Raw genomic sequence first — 15,714 nt, 5'->3', positions numbered from 1 at the left:
TATGGGACTTTTTGTTTGTTTGTTTTGTTTTTAAGTATGGTGAACACTAACAAAGATATTTTCTTGCTCTTCTCACCTTAAACTGAAACTCAGAGGAAGGACTAAGGAAAAGACTTGTGCATGTGTCCTTGGCATGTCCCCAGGGTGCGTCAGTGAAGACACACTCTTGGTTGTCTGAGCTGGTTTACTCGATTAGTTCAAGAAGAGGCCAGTGGAGCTGAGATTAGTGGGAAGGTAGGGTCATTTTGCACACAGGAAAATCATAATTTTGTACATTATATTCTTCACTCTTGCCAGGCATTTTGCAAAGAAGTGTTCTAATTCATGAAGGTGCTTTGGTGAGAGCCTGTGTGGATAACTGAAGACCACAGCCAGTGTAGGGTGTAGTTCCAAATGGCTGTGGCTGGTGACCTCTTTCCACCTCTGTCAGTGAGTTCTGGACTAACTCTGGTGGCGTATGGTGTACACAAAGCTTGATTTTGCCCTCAGTGAGAGTATAATCTAACAAATGAATAATCTCCAGTGTTCTAAAAAGGAAACTTTTAGAGTGAATGAGTCAAAGAGAACATTTGATCCATGAATCTGTAATTCTGACTTCTCTAATACCTACCTGTGGAACTTCAGGTCTATCATTTATGCTTTCTGGGCCTCAGTTTCCTCATCTGTAAAATCAGGAAATTAATTTAGATTGAGACTTCAAGGCAGAGGTAGATTCTGTGAATTCCCTAAATGTACTACCCACTTTTGGGCGTATTTAAATTTTTCTAGATGCTGAATCTTTCACAGGCCTGTCCCAGAACAGAAGTTCTTATGATGGCAGATTTTGGTGCTTATGATAGTGGGAAAAGGAGTGGTCTTAAGATGTGATCTAAATTCACAAAATAGTTAACGTCCATAGGAGATAAAAAACCAAATGACCAGGCTGTTGTGACTGACTTAAGGCTGTGTGAATATATATAAATTCATTTTCACATAGATATTTATTTTAACCAGCTCTAATACACATGCTCTATTCATTAAAGGGTGTGTATATTTCTATCTAAACTGCATAAATGGATATAGAAGATGGCACATATAGCATAAGCATAGCTGGATTATGGAAGCTGTGATTGTCCTTATCGTCTACCTCTGTTTAAATTCTTTGTCTCAGGGCTGACCCGTGGCTCACTTGGGAGAGTGTGGTGCTGATAACACCAAGGCCACGGGTTCGGATCCCTATACAGGGATGGCCGGTTAGCTCACTTGGGAGAGCCTGGTGCTGACAACACCAACATAAGGGTCATGATCCCCTTACCTGTCATCTTTTAGAAAAAATTCAAAATAAATAAATAAATAAATACATTATTTGTCTCCACCTTGTATTCACACAATTGGGAGTGTCCCCAGTAAAATTCAGGTTTGTTTTGTTGTTCACATATTGAAGAAAACATTTATTAAAAAGCAGTGTCTAGAAATTAGCATTAAAACTGGATTAAATGGAATTAATAAAATAAAAATAAATACTAAATAGTGTTATCACATAATAATTACTCTTAAGTTCTGATATTTATCCTCTTACACCCAGGAGTATCTGCATGAACTGATAGCAGTAGCAATCATATAGGAAGAATGAAAGTAAACTCAAAACTTTGGAATATTTGTGCTTTCAGTCTTTTAGGCGTTATGGCAACTAACAAATACATGAAATATCATTTGCCTAAGACTACGGGCACCACCCTTGTCTCTCCTCTGTGCTAGTGGTTCTTGAGTTCACAGATGACAGTGGCAGAAGCTGTCTGGTTGTACTGCTTTTGAGGCTGAATGGATCCAGGCACAAGAATGAGGGGGGGCCCCCTGTTTGGTTTCATCTCTGCCTTCTCTTCCTTAGGCCGAGGAAGGCCATGGGATTGTACAGTTAGTCACTCAGGCCTGCCTATGTAATCACCCCAGCTTATAGCGTAGTGGCTCGTCAGCAGGCAATTTGTAGCCACTGAGATAATGTCATCCCCAAAGAAAAGCATCTACCAAAGCTCTGTTCTTTTTCTTCCTTTTCTTCATACTCTTCTTGCAGTCTTAATCACTTTATTATGTGGGAATTGAAATTTTCTATCTCCTGACTCTCTTTTGTGGACCAAACATTCTTTATTTTAGGCATTTAAGGCTAAAATTCTGAAAATACTTTTTGGGGGTGGCAATCTTATTGGGAATCGTGTCACACGTGGTTTGTCTTGTGTCTAATTGGCTCATTATAACTTGAGACAATGTGTAAATGAATTTCTTTTTATCACACAGCTCACAAATGATTTTCCTTCTAGTGATCTCTTCCTACCAAGTATCTAGGCTCACGTTTACAACCACATGGAGATTAGTTGGGCTTTTAGAACTCGTCCTTCAAGCAGATGCTTCTTGTGTGTAAGCATGTGGATGGAGTTTCAGCTGTTTGCTCATCTTGCCAAAGCCATTAACAGTCTTTGTATTCTCAGTTGCTTTACTTTCTCTTCACCTCTTAGGATATTGGCCATCATTGACTTTGATTTTTTTTTTTCTCTCTGTAAGACAGGTATGCTTGGCTGGCTGGTTAGCTCAGTTGCTTAGAGTACCACCTTATAACACCAAGGTCTCGGGTTCGGATCCCCATACCAGCCAACCACCCTCCCATGACACCGCCCCCCCAAGGGGAGGTATGCTAGAGTGTAACTGTAAACAGAGAGAAAGGAACAATTTACACGTTTAGCAAATAATCAGATATGTGGGGGTATGTGAACATGCTGGCACTGTAACTGGGAAGGTGGTGTTCTTTCTTTCAAGTCACCATGAATTTACACATTTAATTAGGAGGCCTTAGTATCTATGATAGCTCTTAGGTGTATAGTCTCAACAGTTTTTTAAGAAGGGAGAAGACTGTCCAAGGGAATTGTGACACTCACTTAGTGTATCTCCAGTTTAATATTACGGTATTTTGGGGAAACCCAGATTCTGACACCAGAGTTTCAATGAACCAAGGCTCTCCATTGCTTCAGGAGTAGAGAAGTGGGGGACGGGATTACAGTAGTTCTTCAATCCATTATTTAGAAGTAGCTCAAGACTCTGTGCATCATAATGAAAGAAACGAGAGTGGGTCCCCTGGGTATGCTTTGTGTTCCTGTGTCCCTTAGTGCTGTCTTCTGATCAAATCACAGCCCCAAAATTCTTCAGTCAAGAGGAGACTTAAATTAGGGGTGTGGCAATTTACAGCCATTGTAGCAGAAACCGTTAAGTCTCTAGGCAGAAGATAATACCTCTGTAGAGATTATGGCAGCTTTCAGATTGAAGTAGCCTTGACATCTTCCTGTGACTATTACTTTGAATTGAGATATGATTGTCTTCTGTGTTTCATTTGTATTTCACAGCACAAATTATCATTTTACCATCAGCTTTTCTTGTTTGTGTTCATTTTTTCCTTTACCTCTGTAGCAGTAATTATGTGCTTGGCTTTAAATACTTAGGCCATTTGATACTGTGATATTAAGAGATTTTAGAGGAAAAGGTCATCAGCTGTCTTTCTGGGCTATTCTGGGCATTTAGTACTATATTTATTTTGGATCTAACTTTTCTTGCCCTTGGTTTCTGATGAGCTGTCCTTCCTCCTTGCTTTGGCCTCTCAACTTGCTTGGAAGCTTTTCAACAGATCTGCACTTGGATGACTGTTTTGTTCAACAAATAAACATTATCTCAACCTCAGGGGAGAGTTAAGAAGACACAGGATGAAAGTCTTCATTAGTGCTTCTGGTTCTAAGCATGGAATTCCTGGAGCAAGGAAGCCAGCTTCTAATGCAATGATGTCCGGAAGTTGTTTCCTGCTCAAGGAGGTTAGCTTTTACCATGGGAAATGTGAATCCCAAGGCATTCTTAAAAGTTCTGGATGATTTGATGGGGTTTAAATTGTCATATTCTTTATATATTTTTAGGAGTTAAAGAATGTTTTAATGCATTATTTGCTTAGAAAAGCAGGGTTTTTGGTTCTTCATGGTTTACATGGGTCTTGCCTGAGGTCTGGCACAAAACACTCCTTTCAGAGACCTGTCACCCAGATTGGGCCTGCTGCGTGGTTGGGATAGTTAAAAGCCAAGTATCAAGAAGGAAATATAATAATTGAGCATCAGACTTCTCACATAAGAAAACAGCAACACCCAATAAAAACCCATTGACATTGACCCACAGCAGCCCCTGGCCTATTGACCCCTTTTCTTTCCTCCCTTCGTTAGGCAGCAAATCATTAAGCTGTTCTTTGCAAGACTGGGTGATTCTAAAGGGGCAGAAAATACCAACTACTTCTATTGAAGTGTCGCAGGTTCCACAGGGTGATTTTTGTTTCCTCACATTGTGGCCCCACTGAATCCTCAGAAGGTAAAGCTGGAAAAAAATCAGTGTGTATGGCTGGGTTTTAGCACTCTTTACCTGATATAATCAGTCAATTCTTGCTTTTTGTGCTAGTTATGGTCTATAAAGTCACTGTGAATGCTGAATTACTGAATACTTTTCCTAGGGGAAATACGAAGTTAGGTTCCTGCCAGTCTCTGGTAGCAATGTTTTTGTCAAATGATCAATACATAAGCTAGTTTTAGGTGTGTTTCTGTTTAAAGACATTGCCTTGGATTGAATTACCCCCGCCCCCAACTTGACCCCCACTGTGACAATGTTAAGAGAGTGGGAAATCCTATAATGGTAATCGAAAAGTTGGGCTTGAAGAAGTGATTAGATTGTAGGACCATGCTGTAATGAGTAGATTAATAAGGGCGATCAGGGGCAGGTTTTGAGGACTTTAGAAGGAGAGTGCATGAGAAACTGTCTTTCTCTGCTCTGCTATTTTCTGCCATGGGAGACCCTGCATTGCTGTAAAGTCACCACCGAAGAAGACCATCACCAGATGTGTTCCCTGGACTTTGGACTTCCTAGCCTCTGAAAGTGTAGGGCACACCATATTTAATATATACTGTTGAGTCATTAACATTGATCTCATGGCCAGTAGCACTATAACTCATGCCTGAGCAAAGCTAATCTAACATGAATTTTCTCCATAAGGCACATCTTACCTTCTTGCCTTAGGAACACTAGACAGTGCTTCAGCACTATGCTTGGAGGCCATTTTAAACAGCGAAATTATCAACAAAAAGCACAGAAATGTAGAAAATCATGTTACAGAATAGAAAAGGACACTTCACAGCATGAGGGTGGACCTACAGCAGGAAGGCAGAGCATTGCCTTGTTGGACTTCAGCTGGGAACGTACATGAGGGCAACTCAGAGTTGTCGCTGCTCTGTGCATGTCCATGAATGACCATGAAAGTACCTTGAGTAGTGATTTTGGGGTTGCAAATAAATTTTAGCAAGTGGGTGACAGATTCAAAATATCTAATGTAAATATAAATAAGCAAAGTAATCCCGATTATTTTGGCAGGTAACTCCCTTAGTCCAACTCTACAGTTCATGTTGAAAACCAATCATTTAAAGTAAAAATGAGTTGCGAGCTGGTATAACCAGACCAATGTCTGGAATATATTTTTAAGCAGCTTCATGTAAGATGAAGACAGTCAAGGAGAACTTGCCCAACAAATCATATTTGTTGTAGAACAAGTGATCCTTGGCACCACTGCCAGGCTTTGAGCATCTGGAGAATGGGAGCAATATCTGGTGTATCCCCATGTCCTTGGCATGAAAGGTAATAATGGCCAGCACATAGGCGAGCCTCAGCGAGTGAATGAACACTAAATGAATGAAAGAAATAGCAAGGAGAAATCTCTTAGTGATGCTAATAGTCCTGTGCAGGGCACCCGAGGTGCCTGATGCGTATTTTTAGCCTACATAATTTCCTGTCCACTGCGTTTGTTAAATTAACTCATGTAAATGCTAACCAGTGATCAGAAAAGGGAGCTCCTTGGAGCTGGTGTGCATGGAAAGTATTGCAGGTTGGCCTGGGAGTGGACTAGGAGTACCAGCAACCACGGTGAGAAAACTACTGAAGGGCCAGTTCTGCCTCTGGTTCCTCCTTCCATCTTGCTATGGACTTTTCATGCTCTCTTTAATATTCCTGCTACCAACTTCTCTCCATTCCAGTCACACTCCCACACTGATATTGTTAGAAACTTCTCTCTAGAACACAGATTTGATCATCTCAATCTCTTCAAAAACTCCATTCTCTCTCCAGGATAAAGTTAAAAACTCCTTAGCAATCTGGCTCCATCCTCTCACTTCAGACTTCTGTCTCTTGTCATTGCACTGAAATATACCTGGTGCTCAGGCTACACTGGCCTTTCCACTGTCTCTGGAGCATGCCCATTTCAACCTCTGGACTCTTCCCGGGCTGTTCCCTCTGCTAGTGTCATCTGCTTCTTCTCCACCTGGCAAGTCCCAGCTCTTCCCGTCAGCTCTGGTTCACATTACGGCCTCTGTGCTGTGTCTGCTGAGATGCCCGTCTCTCTCCCAAGTAAAGACCCTTCAGGGGACCTATCTTTCTGCCCGGCCTGTAGCACGTTGATGTTTAGTAAGTGTATTAGAATGAATGAGTGAATGAATGAAAGAATGAATCTAAACATTATCTGGAGGATTTAAAAATGCAAAGGCTTTAAAAAATCCTTTTAAATTCAAAAGAGAGAATAGAAGTTTCTACTTAGATGAGTAGAGAGATGTGAATATTCTTTTGTTAACTAGCTTTGTCTATTGCACAAAACTGAGCTTTCTATTCAGGAAACATCTACACTGTACTGTGTTCCCCTGCCCCCCAATATAAACATCCAGGGACTAGACTGAATTAAAATAGAAGCTAGTTAAGTTTTATGAGAGGAAATAACATTCAATTTCAGATATTATCTGTTTAAATTATTTCCTGCAGATTAACCATTCATTTTGCCAAATATTTATCATGGAGCTACTAAGTACAAGAAACTGGGCCAGGAGCTTTGGAGCATGCAGAGATAAGCAGAACACAGGGACTTTTGTCTAGTGGGAGAAAAAGACATGGCTGCACATTTCTATCCATGAGAATAAAATGCACACTTACTACGGATAGAGATGTAGTGCTGTGGTGGTACAAAGGAGGGTGAGACTAATTCTGGCCTGCTCCATTTGACAGAGGTGCTTGAATTTAACCTGGGCCTTGAAGAGGGGTATTTGGGAGTAGGTGGATAGCAGGGCGCATTGAACATGTAGCATGGTTGGGGCAGTTCCGAGGAGGAGGAGCAGCATGAGCAAAGGCACTGGGGGTGGGGGTTGGGGGGTCCAGGGAACAAGCACTGCAATGGTTCTGGAGTGTGAAGGGTGAGGAGGGAGTTTTGTGGAGTAAGACTGGAAAAGTACATCGGGATCTGATCGTAGAGAGGTTCAATGACAGTTTTGCTTAGACTTTATTCTGTAGTCACTTGGAGCTGTGGGAGAGTTTTAAAACAAAGGAAACACCTGATTGTAAGCACTTACTATGTGCCAGGTACATTTACTAAATCCTCACCATGACCCATTGAGGTTAGTATTATTAGAACTGCAGTTTATATGTGCTAAACAGGTTTTGTGAGAAAGCTCACAGAGGTTAAGTAACTTCCCCAGGATCCACAGCAAATAAGTGGTGGACCTGGGATTTGAGTCCAGGAAGTCTTATTTAAGAACCTGGGTCTTTAACCTGGAATTGACGAGTAGGATTCAGGGAGTCTCTGAACTTTTTGAATTATTTGCATAGGGTTCAGTGTATATGAATGTGTGCATTTGTTTAAGAGCATCTATAGCCTTAAACATGTGAGGTACTTGGCAAAAAATGTTAGTAAAGACTAGAATAGAGCACCCTCTTTCAATCTCAAAAGTCCCCGAATATGGACAATACGTTATATAGTGATTTTATGCCTGTGCTTCTTGTTAGGTTGGAAGAGGCAGAGTAATCTAGCATTGCTCAAAATGAAAGAAAATGTCAAAACAATTTGCATGAATTATTAGTATTATAAGTTTCAGGCTATTACTGATTTGTGAGAAACAGAAAATGTACAAGAAGTTTTCTTGAAGGTAGACATGAGATACCCAGGCCTGAAAACTTGTGATAATTTGAAAGGGCAGAGGACCTACCTCTCCATTTGGTAAAAATTATTCTTTTTATCTCAATGAAAGCTAGATAAACTCCTGAAATCTTACATGTTTTAGAAAAATGCCAAGATGACAGTCTGCTTTCAGCTGGACCATTTTGCCTTTTTACACTTAGACTTGAAGGATGAGTATTTACTAACCATGAGACTGAAAATTCCTTGTGGCCAGTTGTGAATTCAAAGGCAGGTGCCAGGATGAATGAATGAATCCAGATTACAGAATTGCCCAGTTCTTGAGAAATCAAGTTAATATCTAAGTATACTTTAGAGTAAATATTTTAATGTTTTAAATATGTATATCTCTAAGATATTTCTATCACACAAGTATAGCAAATATAATACTTTAACAGCAGAGATCTGTGTTCCCTACTTCCTGGAGTTTTTCTTAATATTTTTGTCATCTTTGCTTTCTCATTTTCTCTCTGTTTTTTTCCCGGACTATCCGGTCAGTCCTATATAGGATCCGAACCCGCGGCGGGAGCGTCGCCGCGCTGCCAGCGCAGCACTCTACCAAGTGCGCCACAGGCTCGGTTTTATGTTTGTTTGTTCTTTTTGTTATCTTTTTAAAATTCAGCCTAAATTTCCTAAGAACCAAGGACATTCTCTTACATAGCCATAGTATTCTTATTACATCCATTAAATATTCCATCATATTATCTAGTGTATAGTCCATATTCAGATTTTTTTCAACTGATAGAAAAATGTTCTTTTCATAGTTTTGTTTTGCTTCCTGAATTCAATCAAAGATCACAGATAGTAATTGGTTGCCATGTTTCTTTAGTCTCCTTTATGAACTGTCTCGTATCTCTGCTGTGTGTGAGTGTTTCATGATGTTAACATGTTTGAAAAGTCGAAGACAGTTGTCTGGTAGAATGTCCTACATTCTACATTCATCTAACTCTTGTCCTCGCGATTAAATTCAGATTAAACATTGCTAACAAGTAGACATGGCTTCTCTTCAAAAGGTGCATGATGTTGGCTAGGCTAAGTGTTCACCAGACATTGTAAAGGTGCCTAAAGATAACTGATAAGTCTTCTGTGGGGTAATTCTTGGAGACTAGGTGCATATCCTGTTCCCTGACTGTCATTCACCCAATGGTTTTAGCATCCGTTTTTGATCCTATTTGAATCAATTATTATTTTGGTGGTTGTGACATGGCACTAACTGAATTTCTTTTATTTTTATTTTTATTTTTTTTAAATTTATTTTTATTTTTTTTTGTCGATATACATTGTGGCTGATTATTGCTCCCCATCACCAAAACCTCCCTCCCTTCTCCCTCCCCCCCTCCCCCCCAACAATGTCCTTTCTGTTTGCTTGTCGTATCAACTTCAAATAATTGTGGTTGTTATATCTTCTCCCCCCCCCCCCGGTTTTGTGTGTGTGTGTGTGTGTGAATTTATATATTAATTTTTAGCTCCCACCAATAAGTGAGAACATGTGGTATTTCTCTTTCTGTGCCTGACTTGTTTCACTTAATATAATTCTCTCAAGGTCCATCCATGTTGTTGCAAATGGCAGTATTTCATTCGTTTTTATAGCTGAGTAGTATTCCATTGTGTAGATGTACCACATTTTCCGTATCCACTCATCTGATGATGGACATTTGGGCTGGTTCCAACTCTTGGCTATTGTAAAGAGTGCTGCGATGAACATTGGGGAACAGGTATACCTTCGACTTGATGATTTCCATTCCTCTGGGTATATTCCCAACAGTGGGATAGCTGGGTCGTATGGTAGATCTATCTGCAACACTAACTGAATTTCTAAAGTCCCGTTACTGAACAATTTTCTCCTTTCCACCCCCATCCCCTGCTTGGGGAAAATCTAGGCCCCAGAGACAGATAGCAGAGGGTGGATGGAAGTGAAATTCAAAAACTATACCAATATATATTAACCACGAAGATGTCTGAAGCCCTTTCCCTTGCGAGTGGGTATACAGGAAAGTTCTACCCTAGAGAGAGAGAGCTCTTTATTTTAGAGATTTGCACTTAAAGTAATAAATCTTTTTTGATGCAGATGAGGAAAAACTAAGTCAATTGCCTTTCTGATCTCCTGGACTGAGAGATTTCAGTAGTAATGAGATGAATTTTTTTTCAGCAGCCACAATCTGAAAAGATATGTTGTTTACCCTCCTGTTTGAAAATACCTTGGAATTAGATCTTTATAAAGCATATTACATTGAAATAAAATGAGTGTTAAAACCACAGAATTTCTTTGAAAGGTGGGATAAAACGGAAATTGTTAGAAAGGGGACTTCTTGATCTAGGCTACTAATCCTTTTGGGAATTTAGCCTAAGGCTTTTATACTACTCTGCTTATGACTGGCTCACTCTGGGAGTGTTATCTGATGAGGATCTTATTTCACTTTTGAAAGCAGAGCATTGTTCTATTTGCTGGGGTATTAGGGGGTAGCTGGAAAAGATTGACTCCAGGCAATGCAATATAAAACCCACCCACTCATCTTGAAATTAGAGATTGTCCCACACAGTATGTAAATTCTCCCACTTGCAGTTCATAATGAAAAGACTTATATTTTTGAAACAATTAACTATTCCTCTTAAATAAACAAAACTGTTTTTAATATTAGGGTAAGGACCTTTGCATTCCCTGGGAGTTTATTTATAATTTGCTTCGCTTTTCTTTTTATTGTTTTGTAAGAGGATTTTAGACACCGTTCTTGTGTCTAGGCAGACTTGGTCCTATGCATTCTCTTGAGCCATGAATTTGCATATTCAAATCTTTAGGTCCAGGAAAAAGATTCTGCCCCTGTTGTGCTGATATGGTTTGGTCACGTACTTTTGTCCTCTCATTGAGATTTTGCTGAGCAAGAAATCTGCCTGGCATGGGTGGTCTATCATGTACTTATGTTAGCATATCCCAATTCTGTGTTTGGAGATTGCTGAGTACCCCTACATTTGCTCGATAAATTAATACCTGGCTAATTCAAGCAGCTGAGCTTGATGGGCTTCAAGGTTGAGCAACTCACTTGAAGGAATGATTTTAGTTTTGGGTCATGAAGTGATGGATCCCAAAAATGTATTGGTTAATTAGCGTGTCTCTGGCAATTGCAATAATTGTATGAGAGGCTTCAGGTTACAACAGAGCTAGTGTGTTTCAATGATCAGTTTTTGTTTGTTCTCAGTCATTTTGACACATGCAGTGGGCCTCCCCTAGCCTCTGCCCCATGTATGTGTGGCACAAAGCAGAGGACCTGGTCATAGTCTGACATGCAACTAGTAGCTTCATAACATATTTGGCACTATAATGAATGAAGAGGTACTGAAATATTTCTTGTTTTTGAATAGTTTGTCTTGCTTTCTGGTATGTAGCGTGATACTTAACCCCAAAGGGTATTTAAAACTTACTTTATTGTAAAGGCTTGCAAAGTACATTGCTTGAATCTTAAGGACAGGTTCATACCTGTCAAGCAGGTTTATAGAACACTGCAAAATAAACACAAATATGTCAGAAATGTTAACTAAAGAACAGAGCTTTTTATTCAGTGTGGACAGTCTTTCAAAGTAGTTCATTTTGGTTGAGTTTTTCTTAGAGCTTGACTTAATTACTAGAGAAAATTAAATTAACAGGAAAACTCTGATTCAAGTTCCCCAAGAATAGGAGATGTCAGTTTTCTTTTAAGCCTGTCATAGTGCCTAGTATGAAGTAGCATTAAGGCTACATGCATATTTGTTGAATTAAATTTTCAAATTACTGTCTAAATTCCCCTAGTTTTAAATAGGTTTCTCAGTCTCTCTTGACTTTCTATTGATGGCCGTTTTTTCTTCTTCTTGTCTCCCTCACCACTCATTCCTACTCTTAACTTTGCTAACCAATTGCTTTTGACGTAAAGAATAGCAACTCTTTAACCTGTTGTATTTCACCTTTCAAAAAATTATATAGAAAAAATTCAGAGATATAGGATATGCGAAAACATGTAAAGAATTATATAGAATCAGAGAGACAGACTACTCTGTACTAGGTAGTGTTTAGGATTTTGCAATAAAAATGAACTAACACCTGGTGCTTGCCCTCAGAAGCTCACCATCTATAGGTAAAATAGATAAAAGAGAGCTGAAAAGTATAGGTTATGGTGTGGGGGTGGCAAGGCAGGGACTGGGGACAGCTCAAGGAATGACATGGCCAACTTTGCCTGGAGGGATCAGTATTGCCTCCTACTAATCCTAGAGCAGGGTCTTTAAGAAAGTGTTCCCCAGCAGTCAGGGAATGGAGAAGGCAATCCCTGTGGTTTTGTGTTTTGGCCCTAATGAGAGGCAAGCGTGTCCTTTTAGGGAATTTGGTGAGTATAGATTTAAAGAAGATCTGGGAGAAGAAAACGGTGAGATGTTGTGAATGTTACTAGATGTGATAGAAGTGCCACGGTTTAGGAAAAAGGTATGTAGGTTAGATCTGGAGGGAAGTCAATGAAAGTTGGGAAACAAGTGCGGTGATGGCACTCAAAGTCTTGGTGACATCAGAGAGCAAGCAGAGGTGGATGAGGGCATTCAAGCGAGCTCCTGGAGTGGGAAGGTGTTCTCAGACAGGTGGATCAAGTGAGAATTCTGGCTGTGAAGGGACCGAGGGTGTGAACTTGAGCATATATTGCTCAAAGGGCCCTGTCCTTTGATCTCTTTCCTCCTGCTGGGCTACCTTTCCTGGGCCATGTCATCTACACTGTCTCTCACATCCATTGTTAATCAGCCAAGATCTCATACCTCTACTCCACACCAGGTTATCTAGCAGCTTCCGTCCTCCATCTTAAACTAACCATGTTGGTAACTCAAGCAGCCTCACATGTGAAACTCTTTAAAATCAACCTCTCCATGCTGAATTAGTTATTCTTCGTTTAGTACCCAGTGTATACACCCTACAGACTCTTATCACCCATGAACCTCCCTTTATAGACATACATTTACGTGGCTTTATCTCTTAAATAAGAAGCCAGCTGAGCTCAAAGACTGAGTCTTTATTTGGTAAGCTAGAAAAGTATCTGGCACTCCTGTGTGCTAAATATTTGTAGAAGGAAGGAAGGGGATAAGGAAATTGAGGAAAGGAATGAATCTGAGAGTCAAGAATCACATGCTTTTCCACGTGGACTTTGAAGTCCACACAGGTTGGTAGTAAAAGCTGAAGGTGGGAGGACTGTTGAGCGACCCTGTGGATGAATGAGGAAGATGATAGTGGCGCTGGGGAGGTGAGTTGATAATAACAGGGACAGTCGGGGCATGAAGGGTAAGTACATCCTTCCTCAAAGAAGCTGACGCTTAGCAGACAGCTGAATGCCAATTGCACAGGAACTTCCGAGGGCACGGTGGGATGGGTTGGGAGAGGATTTGTTATGTCAAGATCTGCTGAAAACCCTTAACGTTTGGTAAATATTGCTTCTGTGTGGGAAATATTTCAATGAGAGTTGACTCAAACTCTCGGTCTTTGATATCCCTTGAATCGCGTCTTCTGGGGAGATCCTCAGGAGAATGACTAAGAGCAACAACAATAATGGTATTTATCTCATTAATTCTCACAACAACCCTATCAGGTATGTATTATTATCTCTCCCATCATAACAACAAGGAAAGCCCCTTAGTACAGCCAAGGCAACATATGCTAGAAGCAGTCTGGTCCCCAAGGAGCATCAGAACCACTGTCTGAACTCCCCCAAAACTACCAGGGGAAATGAGCCTCCCGAGTGACTCTGTACCCACTGACACTGGACGTTCAACCAAACCCTATTGCCAAGGTGAGGATCTGATGGGTTGTACTGCTGCCTTCTGAAAATGGGGATTTGGGTTAATGATAAAATAGGTCAAAATATATAAAATAGGTGAAATAGGGTAAAATACAATAAGAAAGGGGGAGACGAGAGAAAAGAAATGCGTTCAGTTTAGAAAGCATAATCCCACTTAAAATTTCCTGAGAATAAATTTCAGTCTTGTAGACAACTATCTACTTTCAGCCTGAGGCAAGAAGGTGTGAGAGGAGGACGTAGATAACAACAATATTTGTTTTGTTTATTGAGGGAAGAAATAAACTCATAGGGACTATAGAACAGGGGCTATCAAAAAGTCTAAAGATCTGGCGATAGAGCGCATCCTAATTAGAGGGATTCCTGAGTATGGATTCTCCTGCTTGCTCGACAGTGTCTTTTCTTTGGTGCCAGCTGATGGGGGCTCCCAGTGGGCTTGTTACGGTGCTGTCTCCTCAACAGAGAGCCGAGGATGTGCTTCCTGAGCCAGCGGAAAACGCAGCCACAGTTGAGACAGGAGATGGCTTGTGTGTCGGAAGGAGTGTCCCCCTTCTCTGGCTGCTCTGATGAGATTGAGGAGGTGTCTTTTGCGCTTGTCCTGTGGCTGCTGGTTGCCTGGCTTATCATCTGCCAAGAAAATGAAGGTTGAGTTGGATACATGTCACCTTGACAGCAGTGGAGTCAATGTTTACTCACTAACGGAACTCAAATCCTTTTACCCAAAGTAGCCCAACTGTAAATGCTAAGTTTCAATACTCATTAGTACTTAAACACAGACTTTTAGGTGGAATTGTTAGCCCTTGTCTTTGTTTCTTACCCTCTTCTCTGCCTCAGTGTGCAGTATGTCCCCTACAACTCCACCCTGACTCCTTTCTTGCTTTTATCTTTCTCCCCCTTTGAGTCCTGTCAGACCCCCAGGGCCCAGCCCTGCTTCACAGCAGGTAGTAAGGCTCCATGGGGTTCAGCCTGGCCCCCACCAGGTTTATCCTTTGCTCTCCTGCGAGGCATATCTGTGCTCACCTCAGCAAGTTGATGTTCCTCAAGCCTTGGAGGAATCTGTGGGAACTGGACGACATCTACATTTTCTGGTGGTTTGCACATGGGCAAGTCTTGGCCAGTATTGTGTTCTCGATGACTGACCTGAACCATATCAGGAGCAGAGCTGCTGGACAGTTGGAAATCTTCCTCCTGAGTAGATTCAGGGAACACAGAGTCATCGTCTTTCTGATTTTCTAGAAATGTCTGAAGCTTTTGCAGAAGACCATTCAGCCTGCTGAGAGTCAGTTTCCTCTCTTTTGGGTATTTGTCTATCCACTGTTTGTCTCCATTTAGATCCCAATTAGCTATTGAGTCTGCATTATTAGAGCCCACGTCAACATCCCAGGCCAGGGGGATGCTTAGTTTGCAAAACTGCTCTGGCTTGTCTTGAATTTGGTCTTGTCTCTTCAGGAGTCTCCCTCTGCTTTCAGTTCGCCATGTCCCTTGGATAGGAGGGAGGGAAGGGATTGGAGAACCCTTGCAAGACGTGTCTTCACAGGAGGGTGTCTCATAGATGAAGGTGTCCTCATAGGGGAAATAGCCCACAGAGAGGCTCAGGTTGGATTTGGTTTCAGAGTCACAGTGCTCTGTGTCAGTGTAGTCACTGCTAGAGGACGAGTATGCCATGGAGTTCAAAGTCCCAAATCTCAGGTCTCCCTCAACTCAGGAAGCTGTAAAAGGAAAGGGAAAAAAAAAAAAAAAAAAAAAAAAACTAAAAAAACCCAGATGGGATCAGAGAGAAGAGAGTCATGGTACATAAGCAATAACATTGTCCATTCCTTTTGGTATTTGGAGCTATCCCATTCAGATAGAAGTTTGTACTATTTTTTCATTGGAAGTTTCCAGTGAAGGGCC

The 15,714-nt window shown here is 40.9% G+C and overlaps 2 protein-coding genes across 15 annotated transcripts in view; one reads left to right on the top strand and one right to left on the bottom strand.

The window, feature by feature from the left end:
• The window catches only part of PPFIBP1 (PPFIA binding protein 1), a 153,699-nt gene that overhangs the window by 50,328 nt on the left and 87,657 nt on the right, over positions 1-15,714 (top strand). The gene's annotated exons all lie outside the window — the stretch shown is intronic.
• Positions 14,173-15,486, bottom strand: C12H12orf71 (chromosome 12 C12orf71 homolog). Its single transcript, XM_063115701.1, has 2 exons — positions 14,962-15,486; positions 14,173-14,448 (listed from the first exon to the last, which is right to left on the bottom strand). The coding sequence occupies exons 1-2, from the start codon at positions 15,484-15,486 to the stop codon at positions 14,173-14,175; spliced, it is 801 nt and encodes a 266-aa protein (XP_062971771.1).

Source organism: Cynocephalus volans, chromosome 12 (assembly GCF_027409185.1).
Source record: "Cynocephalus volans isolate mCynVol1 chromosome 12, mCynVol1.pri, whole genome shotgun sequence".
In the NCBI taxonomy this organism is placed as follows: Eukaryota; Metazoa; Chordata; class Mammalia; order Dermoptera; family Cynocephalidae; genus Cynocephalus; species Cynocephalus volans.
The sequence above is the reverse complement of the archived record's forward strand: the minus strand, read 5'-3'. Positions and strand labels throughout refer to the sequence as shown.

Excerpts from the sequence above, each read along its gene's own strand:
- C12H12orf71 (XM_063115701.1), bottom strand. The coding sequence starts at position 15,486 with ATGGCATACTCGTCCTCTAGCAGTGACTACACTGACACAGAGCACTGT. Across the intron at positions 14,449-14,961 it reads CTGCTCCTGATATGGTTCAG|ATGATAAGCCAGGCAACCAG; the intron begins GTCAGTCATCGA and ends TTTTCTTGGCAG.